Genomic DNA, 25,989 nt, shown 5'->3' with positions numbered 1-25,989 from the left:
CCAAACTCCTCCTGTACTACTATTATGACAGCATATTTTAACCAGTCAAAGGAATGCCAGACATTAGCATAATTGTCTATTCCCATACAGAAGTGCTCCACTATTTCAGAAAATATTTTTTCCTCTTGGAGGGATTTTTGTGATTTGTTTCTGGGGGGGGGATATTTTGCCCATACTCATCTTCTCAAACACTGTTAATATCTCTGCCACCAACTAGTAACATATAACTTGAATGGCATTTGCATCGTGATGATTGGTTGTCTTAGAGAGCTACCACTGCTTGAATCTCATTCACAATTACTCAAAGAGTTGTGGATTTCTTACTAGGGACCAGTTTGACGGTAGCGTCCCATGAGGAAAAAATACCTACCTTGACCCAATCTGTTCCACCCTATATTTCAGGAGGCACCAACTCCTATTTCTTACTCATTATTCTATACATTATGGTTTATTTGCACACATCTACAGATGCAGTCACTGGATTACCAGTGATAAACATAAATCTCTTTCTGGTGGTTACCTAGCCCATGGACACTAGGGTTGCCAAGTCCCTCTTTGCCACCAACGGGAGGTTTTGGGGCCAGAGCCTGAGGAAGGCGGGGTTTGGGGAGGGGAGTGACTTCAGTGCCATAGTCCAATTGCCAAAGCAGCTATTTTCTCCTGGTGAAGTGATCTCTATTGGCTGGAGATCAGTTGTTAACAGCAGGAGATCTCCAGCTGGTACCTGGAGGCTGGCAACCCTAATCCGTCCCCCAAGTTGCTCACGATGTGCCCCCTTCCTGCATTTTATCTTCACAACGTTCCTGTGTGGTAGGTCAGGCTGAGAGAGAGTGATTGGCTCTATGTCATATAGAAGATGTCATGGCAAGCAGGGGTTTGAACCTAGATCTCCTGAGGCCTAGTGAAACACTAACCACTACATCACACAGTCCTACGCCGACTCTGTACCTTTGATAACCTCAAGCATTATGGCTTATAGTTTTTCCTTTCTACATTACCTTTATCTGTACGGATATGTCCTGGAGTTATGTTTTTATTACATTTCTATTCCATTTTATGGCAGGATGATAAAGGTGGCTTACAACCTAAAATTCCAGTCGCAAAACAAAATTAAATGCACAGTTTAAAAATAAAATTTTAAAAAGCCTATTAAAATTCCATGTAGAAACAGACCAAAATCCATAGCCAGAGCATCACGTAAAAAAAATTCAAAAAGCTACAAGCCATAAATTACCATTCATAAAACACAACATTTATTTATTTACTTACTTTATTTATAGCCTGGCTTTCTCACTCAGGCTCGAGGCAAGATACAGAATAAGGGCAATGTATTCCTGCAATTTTCAGGGCCCATTTCAGCTTGCAATGGCTTCAGAAAAGATAAATGAGATTAGGCTAAGGTAAGGAGGCAATTCCACAAAAGGAGCGGTGGAAAGTGCAAGAGGCAAATCTCCAGGTGTTCCCCAAACCAAAGTTGGCAACCCTACAAACAGAGGTGGTTTGCCATTGCCTGCCTCTGCAAAATAATCCTGGACTCCCTTGGTAGTCTCTCCCATCCAAGTACTAACCAGGTTCTAACTTGGGGAGGGGCTGTGGCTCAGTGGTAGAGCACCTGCTTGGCATGCAGAAGGTCCCAGGTTCAATCCCTGGCATCTCCAGTTAAAGGGACTAGGCAAGAAGGTGATGTGGAAGACCTCTGCCTGAGACCCTGGAGAGCCGCTGCCGGTCTGAGCAGCCAATAGTGACTTTGATGGACCAAGGGTCTGATTCAGTATAAGGCAGCTTCCATGTGTTCATGTGTTCAAGTAAGGTTGCCAGGTCCCCCCTCGGCTCCAGCAGGAGGTTTTTGGGGCAGGGCTAAGGCAGGGATTGCCTGCACATGGCCGCACCGACCAATCGTGTCATTTCCAGTTTAGACCCGGAAGCACCGCATCGCAATGGTCCTTTTGCCGCTTTGAGTAGTAAAAGGCCCATTGCGATGCGGTGTTTCCCTGCTCTTTGTAGATATCTGCCTATTTCTGCACTAGTCTGGCAATCTGAATTCCGGTTTATTCAGAAGATCTAAGCATTCAGCATTAGTGACACTGAAGACAGCAACAGTGTAGGCTCCCAGGGCTTAGATGGCTTGTCAACTTTCCCTTTACCCACCATCCAAGTATGCTCCGGGTTACAATTGAAGTTTGTGACATTTGCACTGGAAAACTACCTTGGGGGGGCCTGGTGTGGTACTCTCCTTTCCCATTCATGCATTCCTATCCAATCTAATCCTCTAACTCAATTTGCTTTTACTGTCATTAATCCTTTCACAGCCCCCCCTAAAAACACGAAACCCCAAAATGATATAATGGAATATATAAATCTCCAAGACAATATAAAGCACTAGATCATGTCCAAAATCAATAGCGTCTTCATTTTTGGGTGACATATAGCATTAGCTGAGCGAACAGAAGCGACTACAGAGGTAATAATGTTGCTTAATTGTATTCAGCCATTGATTTTACAACAGTTAGCAATTGCACAGCAGTACAAGAAGAACCAGCATATTTTGGGAAACATTTAAAGGGTTCCAGCTGGGTAAAGTATCAGGCATCATTTGGCAAGCCAGGGATCTGACGAGAGCAAACCCAAAAGAACACAGAAGGTTTTTAAAAGAAGCCATGCAAATAGGTTGCCAAGTGCCCAGTGGTGGCGGGTAAAATCCCGCCAATCCACCGGGCTGCCCGCCGGCCAGCTAATGTCCGGCAGGCACCCAAAAGTGACGCGGACACTCTGGGAATCTCAGAGAAAACTCTATGGAAACCATAGAGATTGCCCGAGATCGCTAGCGCTTCCATGTCCAGAAGTGACGCGCGCGCACTGTGCACTACAGCCACAGCCCCAGAAAGCTCCCGCCGGTGGAGCTACGGGGTCTGGCAAGCCTACGTGCAAACCAGGCTCAGAGGAGATTCTCGGCCTGCACCGGGGTGGCTGAGATCCCTGCCTATTGCTTTTCGCGTCCTCCTCCAACCCTACAAAAGCTTCAAAAAATTCAGGGGATCCTTTGGAACTAGGGTTGCCAGGTCCCTCTTTGCTATTGGCGGGAGATTTTTGGGGTGGAGCCTGAGGAGGGTGGGGTTTGGGGAGGGGAGGGACTTCAATGCCATAGAGTCCAATGGCCAAAGCAGCCATTTTCTCCAGGTGAAATGATCTCTGTCGGCTGGAGATCAGTTGTTGTAGCAGGAGATCTCCAGCTAGTACCTGGAGGTTGGCAACCCTATTCGGAACAGATTCTGATGCAGGACATGGAACTGAAGTGGAAAGAGGAAAACCTAAGCAAGCCCTGATGTACACGTCAATGTGCTTGTGTGTGCGTGCATGATTGTTTCTAGACGCTAGCTGGAAAGGCAAGAGTCTCTCTCTCTCTCTCTCTCTCTCTCTCTCTCTCTCTCACACACACACACACACACACACACACACACACACACACGTGTGTGTGTGTGAAAATAATGGGGTGTCTGTTTAAACTGCAATCTTAAACAAGATTCTCCCCAAATCATCAAAAAAGACACCGGTCCATTAATCCCCCAGATCATATATTTGCCGTACCATCATTATATATCTAAAAATAGATCAGTGAGAGAAACAGTAGAGGCTGTTGTGGGGGTTGGGACAGAGAAAAGGGTACGTGGGTGGATGAGACATGGGGCTTACTCCCCCCACTGGCACTGGTCCCCTGCCACCCACTTGGCAGGGCAGTGGGGAGAAATAAAGGGATATGTGTTGCTTCAAAGGGAAACATCATTTCTGGTGACAAAGTGGAAGTGATTGGCATGATGCATATTTGAATGTCACCATCCCCCAGAAATAGGGTTGCCGTTGGGTTGCCAGGTCCCTCTTCACCACTGGTGGGAGGTTTTTGAGATGGAGCCTAAGGAGGGTGGGGTTTGGGGAGGGGAGGGACTTCATTGCCATAGAGTCCAATGGCCAAAGCGGCCATTTTCTCCAGGTGAACTGACCTCTACCGGCTGGAGATCAGTTGTAATAGCAGACGATCTCCAGCTAGTACCTAGAGGTTGGCAACCCTACGCACATCCCAGGACCATAGCTACTGCTCCCTCCACTCACTGCTCTTGCTGTTTGCCAGCTGGGGGATCCAGGTAGGGTTGCCAGGTCCCTCTTTGAAACCGGCGGGAGGTCTTTGGGGTAGAGCCTGAGGAGGGCAGGGTTTGGGGAGGGGAGGGACTTCAATGCCATAGAGTCCAATTGCCAAAGCAACCATTTTCTCCAGGGGAACTGATCTCTATTGGCTGGAGATCAGTTGTAATAGCAGGAGATCTCCTGCTACTACGTGGAGGTTGGCAACCCTAGATCCAGGCTTGGCCCTGAGCCGTCAGTTGCAGGAAGCCGTGGCTCAGAGCATGACCTGCAGCGTCTCTCCGCTCGCCAGGTGACAAGGCATTTTGTCGCAAGGGCTTTTCGTTCCAAGGCCTCGGTAGACTCAATAGCGGCAAGCCAGTCTCCTGAAATGCAGGTTTGTGCCTGAATTGCTTTGTCGATGGATGCTTCCTGCAATATCTCCGCTAAGCTCTTTTGCCTCTCTCTGTGCATTTCATGGCTCACAGGCTCCCTTAGAGAGAGAGAGAGAGAGAGAGAGAGAGAGAGAGAGCCTGCTCACAACCCTATTTAATTAGCTCTCTTGTTCCTTCATTGTCCATTTGAATCACGTTTATGCGCTGGTGCCATTGTTGACTGATTATGCCGTGCCTATTTTATGTCTACAGAATGATGTAAGTGATGCCGTGCGATCGGTTAATGTCCCGGAAACGCATGACAATGGCTGCCTTTTCCCGCCTGCTTTCATTTCGGAGCAATGCCAATTTTGACAGCCAGCCATCGACGTTAAATACATTGTGATAAATAATAATAGCCCCGAGACACCGGTTTTAATCTTGCCCATCACTTCTTCAACGAAGCTTGCCTTATTCGGCCCAACCTACGTAGCCCAAAAATACAATTCTTGCAGTGTCAAAAGGGAGGGGGGGGGGCTCAGAAGGCTAAACGATTCTCTTTTTTTCGTGCAAGAGTTAGCAAGCTTTTAAAGAGCTGGAGCCTTTCTTTTAATCAATTCCTAGAAATGCTTGGCGGAAAATTAGAAGTGAATTGCACCGCATTGATAGTGGTTGGGTCAAAGCAGACGAGATGCTAGAAGGTCTGTGAACGAACCCCCAGTGCATTTTTATCGCTCAACAGCAAACATGGAAGGCCCTGGTTTGGATTAGGGTAATTGTAATTTGGGGGGGGGGTGCGGGAGAAGCAGCTGCCCCAGATTTCAAAGGCAGACATGAGACAGGGGAAGCCACCTCGGCCTGCCTCCCATTAAAGGCCTCTTGGGGAACACTCACCCCAGGAGGAGAAGGCACGGTAGGGTTGCCAGGTCCATCATTGGCACCGGCAGGAAATTTTGTGGCAGAGCCTGAGGAGGGCGGGGTTTAGGGAGGGGAGGGACTTCTATGCAATAGAGTCCAATTGCCAAAGTGGCCATTTTCTCCAGGTGAACTGATCTCTATCGGCTGGAGATCAGTCGTAATAGCAGGAGATCTCCAGCTAGTACCTGGAGCTTGGCAACCCTAAGGCAGGGGGGGAAGTTGGGGGGAAGTTGGGTGGAAGGCAGAGGACGCCGCCATGGCCCTGGGACAGCCGGAAATCCCCTGTGTGGCATCTGGCACCCTAGCCCCTAAGGGACCCCAGGTCCAACAGGTGGTGGGGGGTAATTCTTTTCTTCTGTGATGTTTTCCCAGTGGCCTGCCAGAATTGTGATTTGCTGAACTGGGAGAAACATACAGGTTGAATAACCTTATCCAGACATCCAATATCCGGACTGACCCAAAAACTACTTTTTGAGCCGGCATGCAGGCATTACTCACAGGCCCTAAGCAGTTTGCTTTCTGATGGTTCAATGTACACAAAATTCCCCACTCCTCCTCATGAAGCCAGTCACAGTTCTCTCAGAACTCTCTCAGCCTGACCTACCTCACAAGGTGTATGTTGTGGGGAGAGGAAGGGAAGGTGATTGTAAGCCGGGAGAAAATAGGGGTATAAAAACCAATTGTTCTTCTTCTGCCAAAGAAAATGATTACCCATAGTGATATCATAATCTGATGCAGAAAGGGCTAACAATCCATATCTCCACAAGTCAATATCAAGAGACTCAGAGCTGCCAGACAGGCAGTATTTATGATTTTATTGATCCGACCGGCAAAAGAGAGATCTGCTAAGTGATCTGTATCGGGACCTGAAAAGGCAGAACCTCCCAATTCAGCCAGGCTCTTCCCCTAACTTTCCAGATTCTGCCCATGACCTGCCAAGCGCCACCCCAACCCTTCCTGCAGATTTGGGTGTGGAGCTGGGGGTAGGGTTACCAACCTCCAGGTGGTAGCTGGAGATCTCCCATTATTACAGCTGATCTTCAGCCGATAGAGATCAGTTCACCTGGAGAAAATGGCTGCTGTGGCAATTGGACTCCATGGTACTGAAGTCCCTCCTCTCCCCAAACCCCGCCCTCCACAGTTTGTGCCCCAAAAATCTCCAGGTATTTCCCAACCTGGCACTGGCAACCCTAGTCAGGGAAGGGCAGGGTTTCGGGAGGAGAGAGACCTCAGCATAGGGTTGTCAACCTCCAGGTACTAGATGGAGATCTCCTGCTGTTACAACTGATCTCCAGCCGATAGAGATCAGTTCCCCTGGAGAAAATGGCCGCTTGGGCAATTGGACTCTTTGGCATTGAAGTCCCACCCCTCCCCAAACCCCACCCTCCTCAGGCTCCGCCCCAAAAACCTCCCGCCGGTGGCGAAGAGGGACCTGGCATCCCTACATCAACAGGATGTAATGTCATAGAGCGCACTCTCTAAAACAGCCATTGTCTCAGGGGAACTGATCTCTGTAGCCTGGAGATCCAGTTGTAATTCTGAGAGATCTCCAGGACTAGGTTTGCCAACTGCCAGGTAGTAGCTGGAGATCTCCTACTCTTACAACTGATCTCCAGCAGATAGAGATCAGTTCCCCTGGAGAAAATGGCCGCTTTGGCCATTGGACTCTATGGCAATGAAGTCCGTCCCTGCTCTTCTCAGCCTCCACCTCTAAAACATCCCACCGATAGCAAAGAGGGACCTGTCGTATCACTGTTGTATGGACATATATTTGACATAATCTGTATTTCTTTCTCTGGGCTTCTACAATTTTTATACCTCTATGGATTGTTGGCATTTTATGTGTCACTTTATTCTACCACTAGATAATGATTCCCATAAAGAGTTTATGCGGCGTTAATTGGCAACATTGATGCTTCCTTTTCAACTGACAGATGCAAGCCACAGGCAGGGAAGCGTTACTTTACATAGTATTGCACATCAACTATTACCATTTTAGGCACTAAAATAATAATATGCCTAAACGATGTCTGGATTTTGATTGTTCAGAGGGGATCCATAAGCCCGACTCGCAAGCTCACTACTGGCACTCTGGTTCATCTGCTGGAAGGGCAGAAGTCCCACCCCTCAATAATGTATGCATATGAAATGGCCAGCGTGGTGTAGTGGTTAAGGTGTCAGTTGGACTAGGATCTGGGAAGCCCAGGTTCAAATCCCCACTCGCGCCATGGAAGCTTGCTGGGTGACCTTGGGCCAGTCACACACTCTCAGCTCTGACTCTGACTAGTATTTGGATTGGAGACCTCCAAGGAACACCAGGGCCGTAACGCGGAGGCAGGCAATGGCAAACCATCTCCAAACGTCTCTTGCCTTGACAACCCTATGGAGTCACCATAAGTCAGATGTGACATGATGGTAAAATAATAATGATGATGATGATGATGATGAAATGGCATTCCCCACAGAAGCCCTTGTAACTGTTCTGCTCCTCTCCTTCTCCTCCCCTCTTTTTAAGGGGGAAGAATAGGCCAAATGAGACCGCTGTGCATATAATCTTCTGCACTGATGTCCTACTATATATGTATCATTGAGGGCCTGGTGGCAGGGTTGCCAGGTCTCCCTTGGCCACTGTTGGGGGGCAGGGGGGTTAGAGTTGCCAACTCCAGGTTGGGAAACTCCTGGAGATTTGGGGGTAGAGCGAGGGGAGGACAGGGACCTCAGTAGGGTACAATCCCATAGAGTCCACCCTCCAAAGCATCCATTTTCTCCAGGGGAACTGATCTCTGTAGTGATCTCTGTATTTTGGAGATGAGCTGTAATTCTGGGAGATCCCCAGGCCTCACCTGGAGGCTGGCATCTCTACCTGGTGGACAGGAAAAGGGAAACTGTTCTTCCATCACACTAACTGGAGTGAGTAAAGAACTAGACCTTCTGCTCACATTTCTTACTGAATCTCCATCCACATATTTCAAAATCTTCCCTTCTCACTTTAAATTTATTTCATGTTTATTAAATGCGTCCAAAGATTCAAGAAACTCTTCTTCTAAGTGCAAATGCTGTTTTTGTCCCCTGGTAAAAACTCAGTTGTGCCAGAAAACTATTAACATGGACAGTACCTTTCATGTGCAAAACACTTCTTCCAAGGAATTATTCTTTCTGTGAGGGTTGAACTATATATTATCAGAAACACGCAGCTACTGCTGAAACTGGCAGGTCTGTAGAGTCCCCTTCTCCCTTTCATAATGTGCATTTCAACTTTCCATATGTCCTGATGTTCTAATACTTAGCATTTTCCCACCCTACCAATGGCAGTCAATGTGGTGGACAGCACAAAAATTTTACACAAGGCAAGTTGAGCTTTACATTATGAAAGGGAAGTTGACACAGAGCTGCCATTTTCAATAGCAGCCACATACTTTTGATAAAATGTAGTGCTACTCTGGTTCTTGCGTAGAACAGTGCCTTTTGTAGTGTCTCCTAGATTGAATCCCTTCAGAGGGTGTTGAGGACTGCCTGGACTTACTTATCAAGATGAATAAAATTCTTCCTGGGTGCATTATTTAAGGAAAGTAAAGTTCGACCCAGTTATCCTTAGTCACATTTTTTTCATATTCCCCAAAAGGCCTTTTTCAACATTTTATCAACAAAAGTCAATAACGTAGTTTGTATGTCAGTGATTTTTTTCCTACCAGGTCCAAGCAGATTGTTGAAACCTGGAAACCTCCCATGGGAAAGGCCATGACGATGGAGCCATCCATCCTTGTAGAGGGTTTATTGATTAAGTGTGAACTCCACATAAGAATGTATTGTTTTCAACCTCAGAAATATTTACCAAAAAATCAGGGATCATGATCTACTGGACAAAAGGAAAACAGTCACCGCTCTGAAAGCAGGAGAAGACCGGGCCATACTCCTCGGACTGACGATGATGGTGTGTTCCATTATGATGTACTTCCTTCTGGGAATCACGCTGCTGAGGTCATACATGCAGAGGTAACTCTTTTCTTCTGTCATCTTGTTCTAAAACATCTGGGAATGCCATGAAACTGTGTGCAGAAAGAGAAATCCCAACTTTTAGACCTAGAAGGCATTAGGAGTTAGCCTTCAAAGAACAAACATATGCACCCTCAATTCTCAGCCCAGCCTATTAAAACTGGCCTCCACTCAATCAACTGAAACTTTAGTTGATTAATCTCTGCTGATCATCGGTGCGTTCCTATGCAAAGTTAATCCAGCTGAAAACCATTGAGATCAATGGCTTTAGACTGGAGTAAACCTGCATAGAATTGCACCCTAAAGCTTGCAATTTTATAAAATTGGAGAGATGCACAAATGCTATTTTGATTTCTGGTGTATTACAATTATGGGGGTGAACAAAGAAAATGTTAAATTGGCTTTTTCTTCTGAATGGTAACTCTGATTTCAGTTGTGAGGTATTGCACTGTTTCTTCAGGTGCACCTCTGTGGAGGTTTTGGCAAATGTATATTGATTTAAACTTAATTGAACATAGATGAAGCATTGTGTTCTTGTGCCTTAACTTCCAGATGACCGGCAGGGAAGGTCACAAAGACTGGTTGGTGAGTCACCAGGCTGCTTACAGTGGGATGGATCCACTCGTTCTCTTCCTCTATGCGAAGAGAGACTTCTTTCTCCAATGGCAGGAGCTTCCAATGGAAGTCTTCTTCCAATAAAAGATTCCTCACTTAACAGAAGGGAGCTGTTGGACTCAGTCCAACAGCTGCTGGAGAAAGAATCCTTCTGTTGGAGGAAGGCTTCGTCCTCCAATAGAAGAAGCTTTCTTCCAGGGGAAGGAGTCGTCTTCCAATGAATGATTCTTCACTTAGCAGAAGATAAAGTCCAATGCCTGCTAGAGACAATGGTCATTTATGCATGGGAGTTTTACCTGAGGTTCGTTGCTCACTGGACCCACATCTTCCTGTTGGGAATCTGTGTACCAGCAGTCTCCAAGCTCGAATCCAGTCCCCGCCCCTTTAAATGATGCTTTGTAATTGGCTTACTTTGTAGTGCTTACTGTGAGAGAAAATCCCCCCCAACCTAATTGCCAAATAAAAAAGCATTTTAACAAGTAAAAACAAAAAAACAGAGCAATCTAAAAGGGGGGGAGAAATCCAAGCCTCATTTTTAACAATACTTTATTTTGCTCGGAAAGAGCTCTGAGGAAGCAGGAAGCAGTTGAATCCCCGCCTCTTTACACGCTGCTTTGTGATTGGTTGCATGCTTTCTGTGACAGAAACCAAGCTTGAGTGTCCCACGCTTTGCATTATGCCCAGGGATTTCACCCAGGCTGAGCTTAGGGGAGAGGAAAGAATCGGGTTAACAGAGGAACGGGAAGGTCTGGGATTTGTGAGGACAGGCAGCAAGGTCATCTCTGAGGGACAGAAAACTCATGCATAACTCCAAGGAACAACCAAGACAGACCGGGAGCAAACATGAGTGAAAGTACCCATGCATAAATGACCAATGTATTGCAAACCAGCAAAAAAAAGTTGCCACGTCCCTAGGCCAGATTCCACTAGTGAGTCTCCTGCCCTGTTTGTAGTCTTTTCATTTATGCTTGGGTTGGTCCCTCATAACAGAAAAAAACATATGGCGAACTAGTGTTCAAATTCCTGGAAGTGCAATTTGCAGTTATACACCAATTATCTTCAGATGTTGATGTTCCGAGCAAAAACTAGAAAGCGAGCACAAAAAATGAGGTTCCATGCCCAGGCTGATCTTAGCATGCCCAAGTGTTCTGCAAAATAAATGAGCAAGAAAGGTTTATACAGAGACAACAATAATTGGAATACAAATGTGTGGGCCTACTAGAGAGGGTAGGTTATGTAACCCTTCCATAGCAGGATGTGGTGGAGGCAAGCGGACTACTCCACATAAGCCACAGTCACTGAATGGTGACTACTGGGAGAATGAGCATACTACTAGCTGTGGGTTTTGCTTTTATGGAGCTGTAGTAGCAGAATGGAGAGGAAGTGGGATGTGCTGTTATAGAGGGGAAGGTCGCCCCCAAATCTAGATCTCGACCTAAGTGGAGGTGGCAGTGTATTATTAGCAGCATATTGCTTCTCTCTACTTTTCCAGCATTCTGCTTTTTAGACATGCTCTGAGCATGATGATCCTGAGTGTGACAAAGGTCTTTTATGCATGGGCACTTTAACTGACTTTTTCCACTGGTCCAACTCAGTTTTTCATTGGGGTTATGCATGAGTTTTCCGTCCCTTAGAGATGACCTCACTCCCAGCCCGCATAATGTCTGGGTGTTCCCGAACCTGTTGTAACATGATTCTTCGATCTTCCCTGAGATCAACCCAGGTCATATCATCCCCATTTCCATGCATAAGCCAAAGAACGGGAAAGAGGAGCTGGGGGGGGGGTTACGTTTTTCTCACAGAAAGCACTACAGCCAATTACAAAGCAGTGTTTTCAAGGGGCGGGGACTCAGATGCTTCCGGATTTCTGCTGGTAATTCTTCAGTACTCTGGAAACCCTAGGACTTTCTCCAGGGCAAACAACAACATGCATAGCATTTTTAGGATTTGGACCAGAAAGGTGTGGGTCAAGAGAGCCTCAAAACCCAGGTAAAACTCCCATGCATAAAAGACCAAAGATAGAGTTTGAAACTGGCTGTTTTGTAGAAATAGTATATATAATATGATATTTTAGAGGGATATATGAGAGGGAGGGAGTAAGAGATTGCCAGAAGGAACTGAATTAGCAAATAGGGTCTGGTTCCATCTCATGTTCCTGGCCCATCACAACTAAATGACATGTTGTGAGTGGCGGGTGAGCGGACAGATGGATTATACTTTGGAAGATGGAACAGATGGAATGAGTTCGGTATATGCCAAAGCAATCACACCATTGTTTCAGCACTAAGCACATCATCTCTATAGCATGCCTTGAAGGGACATCGCCATTGGTGGCCCCGCTCAAGCTTAGCGAGGCTTTGATAAAATAGCCTTACATATCCTATTACACCGAGATGTTAGCGTAAGGAAAAATGGGGGCCAGGAACGGGAGTCAGCAGATCCATGTCAGAAAGAACCTCTCTGGGTAGCAAGTCAAAGGGTCAGTTTCCATCCCTATCTATTCCATAACTGAAGCAACGTCTCAATAATTACTACAGTGATCTGCGAGAGCCAACGTTGAATATCCTTTGCCTTGTATTTAGAGCAAACAAGGGGTTAAGCAGCCTTTGGAGAAACATCTGAGTGGGTAGCCCCTGCTATTTACATTCCTAAATCTGTTATTTTCTCCGGGATCCTTAATTATATATCCCTGCCAATTCCAGTTAAGGTCAAAGTATTCCTCTGGAATCCCAGGTGATGTTGCAGCCCCACATGATAGTCCATCTAAGGATATCAAAGCACCATGGTTACCTGAAATTAATTAAGCCTGACGGTGCTTCAGTGAGGTAGAATGTTGGAGAGTTTTTTTAAAATATATATATATAGCTTTTAATAATGTTTAGACCAGTGTTTCTCAACCAGGGTTCCCTGAGAAATTCCTAGGGGTTCCGCGAGAAATAGTGATGAATAGGCTAATCATATGTAAATCATATGTCATCATATGTAGGGTTCCCTGAGACATGAATATTATTTCAAGAGTTCTGCTAGGGTAAAAAGGTTGAGAAACACTGGCTTAGACACATTCATGGTCTATCAGTGTCTATCAGTAATAATAAATGGACCCATTCTGTTTAGGGACAGAATATCTCTATCAGATGCTGAAGATGTCCATTAGGGAAAGCCTTCAAATTAGTGCGAAGCCAAAACAGGGTCAATTTCATATGCCTTTTGTCCCGATAAGTCCCCCTCTTTGGCACATTTGGCTCCACAGTTGTGACACTGTTCAGAAGGGATGGCGAGCATCTTCTCATTGCCAAGGCACCTGGGCCAATGTTCCCTCGGGTTTGGTTCCAACTACAGATGTCATTTCTCCACAGTGCATTACTTTCCACAAGAAGCACATCTGTCTGCTCCTCCCATTGAGAGAAACAAAGTGCAGAGGAATTAATGAGATCTGCATGCAGATGGGCGTCCCATTACAAGGATGCACCCATTCAGTTGCATCAGCAGAAAGGGGCAATTATCTCTTACACACACACACACCAAGCACCAGGTTTCAAGAACCATGCCCCTGAGCAGGCATCACAATTGAATTAAAGAATGGAAGATGTCTGTGTTTTCATAAACATTTCCCCACTTTTTTAATGAAAATTTCGGCAAGCCACCTATGAAAACATCCTCATTCTGGAACAAATTAGGTTTGTCTTTAAGGTGCCCCTGGACTTCTGTTGAATTTCCCCACAACAGACTAACAAGGCAACCCCTCTGGAATAACACTCATAGTTGTGCATATCGTGTATGTGTTTGCCAAGCTAATGGACCGCTGAAGGACGAAGAAAGCTGCAACATCTAGACTGTGAGGAATGAAGGTGCTAAAACTGTTTATTCATTGAAATATTTATTCTCCACTTTTCTCCCTAATGGAGGCTCTAAGCAGCTTACAATAGCATTCTCCTTTCCTCAATTTTATCCTCACAACAACTCTATGAGGTAGGTTAGGCTGAGAGAGAATGAGTGGGCCAAGGTCACCCGTAGGGTTGCCAACTGCCAGGTAGTAGCAGGAGATCTCCTGCTAATTCAACTGATCTCCATCCGATAGACATCAGATCACCTGGAGAAAAATGGCCGCTTTGGCAATTGAACTCTATGGCATTGAAGCCCCTCCCCTCCCCAAACCCCGCCCTCCTCAGGCTCCGCCCCCAAAACCTCCCGCCGGTGGCGAAGAGGGACCTGGCAACCCTAGTCACCCGGCAATCTTCCATGGTGGAGTGGGGATTTGAACCTGGGTCTCCTAGATCCTAGTCTGACCCTCTCACCACTCTACCAGGCCGGGTCTGCTAGAACTGCGAGGAAATTTCTCGCAAATGTATGGGAAACGTTTAGGCTTGACACTGATGTTGTTCAGCATGATCCAAACGAAAGAGATCTGTGCATCATTTTTATTTTCTGTCACAGAACTGTGACATGTTTAAAGTTTGAAATGGTGCTAAATCAAACATGTTTTCTGTGAATAATCAGCAGCAATAGCTACTGATGTCACGAATGCACTAAAGTCTCCCTTCAAATGGGCCATCTGCTAGGAGAAAGGTTTCATATTCACTCTGTGCAGTTTATTACCTCCCTCTCTCCTCTTTTCTTTCTGAAGATACCTCTGCCACTTACAAAGTGATTTGGGGAGACTAAGTGGATAGACAGACTTACGGATTATGTGCGCAAAATTGTTGAAGAGGAGGGTTGATGTTGCACCTCAAGGTCGTAATTACTGTCAAAGTGGAAGTAAGAGTGAATCTCCCACATGTTTGCATAAGAACATAAGGAAGGCCATGCTGGATCAGACCAAGGTCCATCAAGTCCAGCAGTCTGTCCACACAGTGACCAACCAGGTGCTTCTAGGAAGCCCACAAACAAGACGACTGCAGCAGCATCCTGCCTGTGTTCCACAGCACCTAATATAACAGGCATGCTCCTCTGCTACAGGAGAGAATAGGCATGCATCATGACTAGTATTCGTTTTGACTAGCAGCCATGGGTAGCCCTGTCCTCCGTGAACATGTCCCCTCTTAAAGCCTTCGAAGTTGGCAGCCATCACCACATCCCGGGGCAGGGAGTTCCACAATTTACTTATGTGTTGTGTGAAGAAATACTTCATGTTTGTGAATATCCAACGGATACCTCAGAATGCCCCATAGTTAGGGAGCATGGAGAAGGTATTAGAAGTTACCGCTTATCTTGAAAGTTCAGTGCAATTTTCTAAGCTGGAGGACTGGGAACAGCCTCACCTGCCGCAGTTTTAGCAGGCAGGGCCCCCTCTGGAACTGGAGGATTCTTCAGGAAAGGGGTTTGGAACTGCCTACTAAAAACTGAGATCCAAGCCTCTCTCTCTTCCTGTTCTCACTGTGTTTTGTCTAAACTGTCTTTCCTCGCCAGTGTTTGGACAGAAGAGACGCAGTGCACGCTCCTCAACGCCTCCATCACAGAAACGTTTAACTGCTCGTTCAACTGTGGTCCGGACTGCTGGAAACACTCTCAGTACCCCTGCCTGCAAGTGTATGTTAACGTAACATCTTTGGGACAAAGGTATCTACTATACCACACAGAGGAGACAATGAAAATTAATTCTGAGGTAAGACTCTGGGACGAATTCCATTGCAAGTCAACTTTTTGCAGCGGGATAGTGCTTGTGGCCTTTCTCCAAACAGAGCTGTTCATACAGGTATTCCCAAAACTGCATGTGGAATTTATTATTTATTTCCTTCATTTATGCCTCACCTTTCTTCTCGAGGTGGCTCTCGTAATTCTCCTCTCCTCCATTTTATCCTCACCACTACCTCCTGTGACTAGGGTTGCCAGGTCCCTCTTCACCACCCGCAGGAGGTTTTGGGGGCGGAGCCTGAGGAGGGTGGGGTTTGGGGAGGGGAGGGACTTCAATGCCATAGAGTCCAATGGCCAAAGTGGCCATTTTCTCCAGGTGAACGGATCTCTATCGGCTGGAGATCACTTGTAATAGGAGATCTCCAGGTAGTACCTGGAGGTTGGCAACCCTACCTGTGATATATGTTAGGCTGAGAGTGTGAGACTGGCCCAAAGTCACCCAGCACCCTCGCAAGTATATTGACATAAATAATTTTTATACAATCTGGCTTTGGAAAGAATTTGCATTTCCTCGAGGCAGAATTTAATCTGTATTATTGTTGATTTCCATGGCTCAACATATAAATATACTCAGCTCAAAGACACACTTTTCTCTAAAGAACAGAAAATTTCAGGAATGATTTCTTTATGTATTCTTTTTTTCCCAAGATGTGTAGCATGAATCCTTAGCATCTCCAAGGCTGCTTCGCATTTAGCTAATTCCCAGTAAATTCACAAGTCTCTCTTCGAATCAAAACTGCAACACTCGTTGCTCTGTCCCTTCTTGCAACCTGAAGGTTGTGACGTTGCAAAGGCTAGAGAGAAATTTCCAGTCTTGCAAGGAACACCATGCTTTCGTTCGGCTCCTGATCGCTAATCAAGTGCCATCTGGAGCAAAACAAACATCCGCGATCGATAAGGCGCCCAAACTCATAACAATACATTTACTAACTCAGTAAACCAAGGCGGTAAATTGAAAAGCGGCTCTGTTGATCAATAGGTATCCCAGGTCTGGTTCACTGCCCAAGCAATCCAAATGGCAACTTGGGGTGCCAAGGGGGCAGTGGCAAGGGAGGAAGTGACATCTGTGGGTTTTGCCTCTTACATTCACGCTGCTGCCTCTTGGGCTGCAAGACAGTGTACAGAGGTGCATCCTCTTAACCCCGCCTTGGACCTTGCTGGGGCAGCATGGGAGAAAGAACTGGGGTGGCTCAATAGTTTGAGCTGGCCCTTAAAGACCCTCTAGCCCAGGGATGTCAAACTCAACTGTTACATGGGCCAGATATGACATAAATGTCACTTGTTCAGGCCATGCCTCGCCAGATTTGGGGATGCTCTTGTTTTAGGGAGGGTGTGCTCAGAGACCAGGATTTTGTTTTGTTTTTCTTCCCCTGTTCAAAAGAAGAAGCAGTCATTCCATAAGTTGAAATGTCAGATTTTTTAAAAAGCCTGGATATTTAATGGGGGTGCAAGCTTGTGGGGCAAATCAGTGCTCCGGATGGGCCAGCAGACTCACTAACCCACATCGGCGACAAACCGAACTACTAACTAAACATTCCCATTGCAAAGGCAAAAAGAACTTAGCAGGGCTGTGGAAAATATAATGAATGCTGGAAAATATAATGAATGTTGCGAATGCAGGAACAGAGCGGCGCTGTCTGCCAGGCCGCGAGCACATCTGTGCCGACGCAACATTACCGTGTGCATCACGGCTTCTTCCTGTGATGTGAAGCTCTTTCTCCAGATGGCTGTTTGTCTTTGTTTGCAGAAAGGGGCACCGGGAGGTCCCTCGTCTTTGCACTGATGACGTTCAGGCACATGTATCTCTTCATTATCTGCCTACGGTCGCTCAGAAGATAACAGTCGTAGCCGCGCAGAAATTTAATTGCCCGAGATAGGGTGAAATCAGATACTGGAACACAGATCCCATTGATTGCTGGCAGATGTATAATTGCGAATGCCAGCGTAATGACCTTGCATAATCACTTGTTTTATGATGTTGTGCTGGCACAGCAGTAGGTCTACCCCCTTGAAAGGGCTGGCATCGTGATTCTTCAGGCCTTTCTGGGAAAGGGATTTATTCTACAATGAGCAAGCAGCTGCTACTGGATTGCAATAGCGGATCCAGTGTCTTCCCAGCGTGGTGTAGTGGTTAGTCATAGAATCATAGAGCTGGAAGGGACCTTCCAGGCCATCTAGTTCAACTCCCTGCTCAAGGCAGAATCAGCCTAGAGCATCTCTGGTCGTTTATGCATGGGTACTTTCACTTGCATTCTCTCCTGGTCTGTCTCTGTTGTTATGCATGAGTTTTCCATCCATTAGAGAAGACCTTGCTGCTAGCCCTCATCAATTCCGGGACTTCCCGTTCCTTTGTTAACCCGATTCTTCCCTCTCCCCTGAGCTCAGCCCGGGTGAAATCCCCATGTATAAGGCAAAGTGCAGGACGCACAACCTTGGTTTCTCTCACAGCCAACTACAAAGCAGTGTGTAAAGAGGCAAGGATTCAAATGTTTCTTGCTTCTTCTGAGCTCTTTCTGAGTAGACGAAAGGCTTTTCTAAACTGAGGCTTGGATTTTTGGGGGGTTGGGGGGGACTTTTCTCTCACAGTAAGCTCTACAAAGTAAGCCAATTACAAAGCAGCATTTAAAGGGGCAGGACTTGATTTGAGCTTGGAGACTGCTCGTGCATAGTTTCCCAACAGGAAAGTATGGGGCCAGCGAGCAACGGACCTCAGGTAAAACTCCCATGCATAAACAACCTCTGACAAGTGCTTGTCCAGCCTCTGCTTAAAGACTGCCAGTGAGGGGGAGCTCACCACCTCATTAGATAGCTGGTTCCACTGTCGAACAACTCTTACTGTAAAATACTTTTTTTTAATATCCAGCCGTTGGTGCAGAGTGGTAAACTGCAGTACTGCAGTCCAAGCTCTGCTCATGACCTGAGTTCAATCCCAACGGAAGATGGTTTCAGGTAGCTGGCTCAGGGTTGACTCAGCTTTCCATCCTTCCAAGGTCGGCAAAATGAGTACCCAGCTTGTTGAGGGTAAAGGGAAGATGACTGGGGAAGGCACTGGCAAACCACCCCGTAAACAAAGTCTGCCTAGTAAACATCGGGATGTGACGTCACCCCATGGGTCAGGAATGACCCGGTGCTTGCACAGGGGACCTTTACCAGCCGGTACCTCTCCACCTGAAATTTAAACCCATTTTTGCGGGTCCTATCCTCTGCTGCCGACAGGAACTGCTCTCTGCCCTCTTCTAAGTGACAGCCCTTCAAATACTTCAAGAGAGCAATCATCTCCTTCCTCAACCTCCTCTTCTCCAGACTAAATGGTGGACTCTAATCTGGAGAAACAGGTTTCAATCCCCACTCCTCCACATGAGCAGCGGATGCTAATCTGGTGAACTGGGTTTGTTTCTCCACTCCTACACATGAAGCCAACTGGGTGACCTTGGGCTAGTCACAGCTCTCTCTTGGAGCTCTTTCGGCCTCACCCACCTCACAAGGTGCCTTTTGTGGGGAGAGGAAGGGAAGGAGATTGGAAGCCAGTTTGATTCTCCTTAAAAGGTAGAGAGATAAGGCATATAAAAAACTCTTCTTCTTCTTCTTCATATTTTTCCAGCCTTTAAAAACAACATTATGCCCACAGTCCTAAGAACAGTTTCCTCGGTTTAAGCTGCACTGGATAACCTGGGACTTACTTCTGATTATAGCAGCTAAGGATTGCTGCTATAGCACTGGGGACAATTTCAGAGAGTAGCCGTGTTAGTCTCCAGTAGAATAGCTAGAAAGGGGTCCTGTAGCACCTCAGAGACCAACCACATTTGGGGGTATAACCTTTTGAGAGTCAAAACTCCTTTTTCAGATATCTGAAGAAGGGAACTTTGACTCTCAAAAGCTTGTACCCCTAAAAATCTGTTTTGGTCTCTAAGGTGCTACTGGACTCAAATCTAACTGGAGACAGTGTGACTTTTCCCCATGAGCTGACTCCATTGGCGAAACCCAACTTACAGCCTGCATTGCTGCAGGGGAACAGCCAAGTCGTGGGGCTTTCCTACTGTAGCTCAAGCCAAAACGAGTTGGAAGGTGTGGCCATTCTGCTAGTAGAACGCTGAAGCAGAGGTAGGCTTATTGGTTCTTGTAGGTTATCCGGGCTGTGTGACCGTGGTCTTGGTAAATACCAGCCCGGATAACCTACAAGAACCAATGAACTCTGACCGTGAAAGCCTTCGACAATATTTAGAGGTAGGCTTAGTTCACACATGCGGGAGAATGAGATGGTAGAACACTGAAATGGCAGAACTGACTGCAACACTTCAGACTGGAGGTGGAGGATCGCAGAAGATCATATTTTGAAACACTCCCCTCCATTTCCAAGCCAATAACTCTCTTACACCAAGTCCTCCTCCAACAGAGATGCATAGTTAAATTGTGGAACTCCCTGCCTCAGGATGTGGTGACGAAGGCTGTAAGAGGGGAGTGGACACATTCATAGAGGAGAGGGCTATCCATATGTTTATTACTGCAATTTTAAAAAATCAACCGGTAGGAATTGATTTTGAGCAGAAGAGCCACTGGAGGGGAAGGCTGAACAACCTCTTTCCCATCTCCTCCATGTTGTTCTCTGCTTAAATTCATAGCCTCCCCAGAATGCTTTTGGTTTTCAGAAACTATCAGGAAAAGTTATATTTGACTGTATGTAATATCTTGCTTGGCTCTTATCAGCTATGCCTCCGTTGGCTCTCGAAACCTTGAAAACATCTGCCTATTTCTATTAAGTCCCTTAATTCCTCCCAGTTGTCTTTCCTCTTAATCTAATGCAGGTACAGTTAATGCTTCTTTAACTCCTGGCTCTATATTATTTTTTTTCCCTTTGACATACTCCTGCACAAGCTGATTCCCAACTCTTGCCCCTTGATGGTTATGCTTGACTTTTTGACCCAGAAGGGAATTAAAAGATTCTTCTCTTTCAACCCACTCAGATTACTGAAACGAATCTTCTTCTGTGCTGAGCTGTTCCTTACCTGCCTCACATGAGAAACAAGCTCCATATCCAAAGAGCTGATGCGGAAGCCAGCAGATTGGCAGTCTGTCCAGGATAACACCATCAGAAAGTCCTCTGCTACTTAGAAAAGTGTAGTTTATTTCACAGTGCAAAGATATATGTAATACAGATACTTCTTACACACTCTCCGCTCATAGCATCCCACACAGAGCTTCAGTTCCACTCCATTATATACACCTAGTGGACGCAGCCACCAATCACAGTAGATGCCTAGTCATTCTGACATGGCTCCTGTATTGCATCAGCCTCCTGGTCATAACCGGATCAGGCCAGCTCCCTCTAGCACTCCAGGGACTTTCCAGGCTGATTGCATCATTACTAGATCCATCTGATCTAACCTGCACCTGTCAAACTAATCTGACAGCCTTGTAATCTTGACAAGAGCAGCTAATAGTTCCCAATGAGGGCTGATGATGCATTGAGCTCCTGTTGGACTCTGCAGACTGATGATGTCATTGTGTTGCTCACCTATTGGGTGTTACTATTCACTTAAAAAGAACAATAGGGCTACACCAAGCAACATGCCGGCAAAGATGCAAGGTGACTAGTGACAGCTTTATTGTCATGTAAAGCCCCAATAGGAGCCCCGTGGCGCAGAGTGGTATACTGCAGTACTGCAGTCCAAGCTCTGTTCATGACCTGAGTTCGATCCCAGCAGAAGTCGGGTTCAGGTAGCCGGCTCAAGGTTGACTCAGCCTTCCGTCCTTCTGAGATTGGTAATTGAGTACCCAGCTTGCTGGGGGTAAAGTGCAGATGACTGGGGAAGGCTCTGGCAAACCACCCCATAAACATAGTCTGGCTTGTCAATGTGATAATGTGACATCACCCCATGGGTCAGGAATGACCCGGCACCTGCACAGGGGACTACCTTTACCTTTTAAAGCGCCTACACATTTCACTGTTTAAGCTTCATCAGGGGAATCTATTAAAACATAATGGCACAACATTTTTTTATTAGAGAGATTAGCTGAGCAAGGTCAGAAATCCCAGATCAGAATTGAATCCATGAGGGGGTCAAAGTCTGCTCAACTAGTATCTCTATAAAAAATGTTGTGTCAGTCTCCACTCAATAATAGAACTCAATTGCTGTGGAAACGTTCAACAAAAATAATTCTGGTTTATATATTTCTGTAGTGTCTTGTTCCAAGTCGTATACATGGGTTATTTATCTTATTCTGTGTAATGTGTCCTTTCTTGGACTTATTTTAATCCTGTCTTTTTAATTAAGAGAGCAAGCATGGTGTAGTGGTTAAGAGCGGTGGTTTGGAGCGGTGGACTCTGATCTGGAGAGCCGGTTTTGATTCCCCACTCCTCCACACGAGCGGCAGACGCTCATCTGGTGAACTGGATTTGTTTCCCCACTCCTACACACATGAAGCCAGCTGGGTGACCTTGGGCTAGTCGTACTCTCTCAGCCTCACCTACCTCTCAGGGTGCCTGTTGTGGGGAGGGGTTGGAAGGTAATTTTAAGCTGGTTTGAGTCTCCCTTAAGTGGTAGAGAAAGTCGGCATATAAAAGCCAACTCTTCTTCTTCATCATAGTTTGTAATATTTTTAAGATGTGGTTCTTCTATTAGTTAGATTTATTGTAAAATTATGTTTTTAAAGATCCCCCCCCCCCATGAAGCTTCTGCAGCAAAACGCCTAGGGGCTTTACATGACAATAAAGCTCTTCCCAGCCACCTTGTAGCTTTCCCCCTTTTTTGGTTTGCTGTTACTAGTCACTTGTCAGGTTCTGAGTCTGCCCTAAACAGCCTGGTGCAGCCTCGGATTGCCGCCCCCCACAAACACCCTGTAGTCACAATCAGGGGTCTAGAAACCTCATCATCTTAATTATTAAACAAAAACTGGAAAACAGACCCCCTCCAGTACTAAATGTTATTTGAGCCCCTTATGACTATATAATTGCATGCTTAATTTCAGGGCAGGAATGAAAAAATTTAAAAAAGCAGTATTACGCTTTGTAAGTCTACAAAACTACAAAATAAAATTTCTCCCCTTTAAAGCATACTCTCTGCTGCTCTTTGCTGTCTTCGGAAGCCCCTTGTTCTCACATTAAACTGAAGGCAGAACTAGGGTTGCCAGCCTCCAGGTACTACTGGAAATCGCAAGCACTTATGGAAAAAAAAAATATTCCAGACAAGAATATGCTGTTAAATATATTCAAAAGACTCTAGTCTCACGAACGAATTGATGTATTTCCAAATGGATTCTACACATGTGCTGCATGATATTGCATCAATTGTTATTTGTACTAATTAATGTATGTGCACTTAATCTTTTGAATATATTTAACAGCATATTCTTGTCTGAAATATATATATATATATATATTGCCATAAGTGCTTGTGATTTCCAGTAGCTTTTGCTTGGGGCACTAGATCCAATTTTGATTGCCAAAACCTCCAGGTACTAGCTGGAGATCTCCTGCTATTCCAACGGATCTCCAGCCGATAGAGATCAGTTCACCTGGAGAAAAATGGCCGCTTTGGCAATTGGACTCTATGGCATTGAAGTCCCTCCTCTCCCCAAACCCCGCCCTCCTCAGGCTCTGCCCCAAAATCTCCAGGTATTTCCCAACCTGGAGCTGGCAACCCTATCCTTCCCAGTACTGTCTCACCAATTGCTGTACAGATACTCTGACCTAGTTGGTTTTTCAGTGGCTTCTGAAGCAGGGTGTGTTAGCACAATGAGTGTATCATTCTACTTGCTTTTTTAAAAAAGGAAAAAGGCTTGCCATCCGTTCCACAGGCTGGGGAGGCAGCTTCCTGTAGCAATCAGAGCACGAATCCAAAGGCAGCCCCCCCACCCCGGAGTCTGTCCAGGTTGTCATTTTCCACTGCCGGCTCAGCCGTCGCTGACACGGCTTCAGAAAGAGCAGCGCTCCCATCCCAGAAGGTCAGGATTAGCAGCCCTCTAAAGGTTGACAGGATAGACAGCCTTTCTGCCTCTCGGGTCACGCCATCCTCAATAACCACTTTCTGAACAGATGTAGGAGGAAGGTGCTTTGGTTTTCAGCGGTGATTAGAGACTGCAAGTCCTGTTAATCTAATTTTAATGGACCAGTGCAAGCAGCAAGACATCACTTCCAGCAAATACCCAGAAGTGACGTCACATTTGGGTTGCCAGGTCCCTCTTCACCACCGGTGGGAGGTTTTTGGGGCGGAGCCTGAGGAGTGCGGGGTTTGGGGAGGGACTTCAATGCCATAGAGTCCAGTTGCCAAAGCGGCCATTTTCTCCAAGTAAACTGATCTCTATCGGCTGGAGATCAGTTGTAATAGCAGGAGATCTCCTGCCACTCCGCGAGGTTGGCAACCCTATGTCACACAGTGCAATGTCCATGTGATGCTCTGGGACTTGGGTAAAACTCCATGGTTTTGCCCGCAATCCTAGAATGTCACATCAATGGCACTACACCAACGTGATGTCACTTCCAGTCTTTGTTGGAAGTGATGGCGTGCCAGTGGCACACCACCATTTTGCCCCTTCCCTGCACGCTCACCACTGCTAGTGGTGAGCCATCAGCAACCCAATTCTGAAGCCTTGCAGTCTGAGATCCATTTTAATTGAAGATTCCAGCAATTTCCAGGAGCCTGGAGGCTTTAGCAATACAAAGCATGCATTCTAGTGCTGAGCTACTGCCCTCCTCTTCCTTCCCCCCTTTTCACTTTACCAGAAGCCAAGATTGTTTTACAGATCAAGCCTATAACCACATAATCCTACCTAAGTATTAATCATGGGTATCAACTGTGCAGATGTTTTGAATCTCCCGAAGGTATTATGCATAAAGGCACTTTTTAAAACAAACGACACTTAAAATCAGCTTCTGCCTTTCTCCGTTCTATAATTCAAGAGTAAAGCCTGCACTGGCTAAAAAGTCTTTCAAAAAAGCCTATAAAAATATTCTCAAGAAAGCATTCTAGACACAAAGATGTACAAGAGATCTCCACTCCCCCACCAAAAAAAAAATCATCCCAAAACAAGGTTATTGTGTCTTTCCAGTGGGGAAATATCAGGAGTACATATAGTTTAAAAAACCCTTTCAGTATGTCTTCTTGCCAGGAGTTCTGGGAACTGTACTTTTATGAAGGCCCTGGATTCTAGAGGTAGGGTTGCCAGCTTTGGGTTGGGAATTACTTGGAGATTTGGAGGGTGGAGCCAGGGGAGGGCAGGGTTTGGGGAAGGGAGAGACTTCAATGGGGCATAATGCCGTAGGGTCCACCCTCCAAAGTGGCCATTTTCTCCAGGTGAACGGATCTCAATCACCCGGAGATCACTTATAATCCCAGGTGGTCTCCAACCACCACCTGGAGGCTGGCAGCCCTATCTAGCGGAGAACCTTCACATAACGACTAGCCTGGGGAAGAAAGCCATGACAGGTTCGGGTGAACAGTGAAAATGCTTGGAATATTCTGTTTGGCTGGAGACCGACCGCCTTTTCCCTGTTTCTCGTTTCCTCAACAGTGTTCTTACATACCCAAGTGCGGCAAGAACTTTGAGGAGTCTCTGTCTCTCGTGAATGTCGTCATGGAAAACTTCAAGAAGTACCAGCACTTCTCGTGTTTTTATGACCCGGAAGGGGTCCAGAAGAATGTGCTGCTAACCAAACTTTACAGCTCCAACGTGCTGTTCCACTCACTCTTTTGGCCGTCGTGCATGATGGTGGGGGGCCTCGCGATCGTTGCCATGGTCAAACTGACCCAGTACTTATCCCTGCTCTGTGAGAGGATCCAGCGGATCAACAGATAGAAGCAGAAAGCCTGCTTCCTGGATTGCTTTACAGTGAAAATACTGGGGGGGGGGGGTTCATTCTTCACCAAAGAACCTTAAGTTTGTAACGTGTACGTCTGTTCTAAGTTCCTTATATTTTTATGAAGTAGAGCAATAATGAAAAAGGCTGTTCTATATGCAAACGTGATGCTATGATTATGCAGAGGATGCGAGAAGGAACCACCGTTTGCGTTGACCGTCCGTACGATCTTGATTTTATGCTGCAACTTAGTCCTCCTTTCTTTCTCGTTTTCTCCTCTCTCTCTCTTTTTTTTAATCTACAGCCAAAATAGGGCTCAGTGTGACCATTGCCAAGCTTTGTCAATGAAGGCACCGACATTTCCGTGGAAATCCATTCTTGAGGGATGTATTACGTCGCCGCACATATTTGCGCCAACCGTTTCGGTTCCATTTCAGCCGTCAGCATCGGAGAGGGAGGGCTGAGAGGAGGTTTGGAGAAAGCAATCAGTAGACTGGCTGAAGTGGAATGGGGATGGACGCATATACCTAGATCCAGAATTTTGTATGGGTG

At 46.1% G+C, this 25,989-nt stretch overlaps 1 protein-coding gene across 2 annotated transcripts in view; it reads left to right on the top strand.

Annotated features, from left to right (window-relative positions):
• Positions 1-25,710, top strand: part of KCNMB2 (potassium calcium-activated channel subfamily M regulatory beta subunit 2) — a 123,320-nt gene extending 97,610 nt beyond the window's left edge. The window contains exons 3-5 of one of the 2 annotated variants that reach the window (XM_056850013.1): positions 9,249-9,398; positions 15,420-15,615; positions 25,152-25,710. In XM_056850013.1, the coding sequence (XP_056705991.1) occupies positions 9,249-9,398; positions 15,420-15,615; positions 25,152-25,436 (631 nt within the window). In that variant the 3' untranslated portion in view covers positions 25,437-25,710. Of the gene's footprint in view, positions 1-9,227; positions 9,399-15,419; positions 15,616-25,151 lie in introns of both variants that reach the window. The other variant, XM_056850011.1, reaches the window with a different exon arrangement.
• The last annotated feature ends 279 nt before the right edge of the window (positions 25,711-25,989 follow it).

Source organism: Euleptes europaea, chromosome 5 (assembly GCF_029931775.1).
Source record: "Euleptes europaea isolate rEulEur1 chromosome 5, rEulEur1.hap1, whole genome shotgun sequence".
NCBI lineage: Eukaryota > Metazoa > Chordata > Lepidosauria > Squamata > Sphaerodactylidae > Euleptes > Euleptes europaea.
The sequence above is the reverse complement of the archived record's forward strand: the minus strand, read 5'-3'. Positions and strand labels throughout refer to the sequence as shown.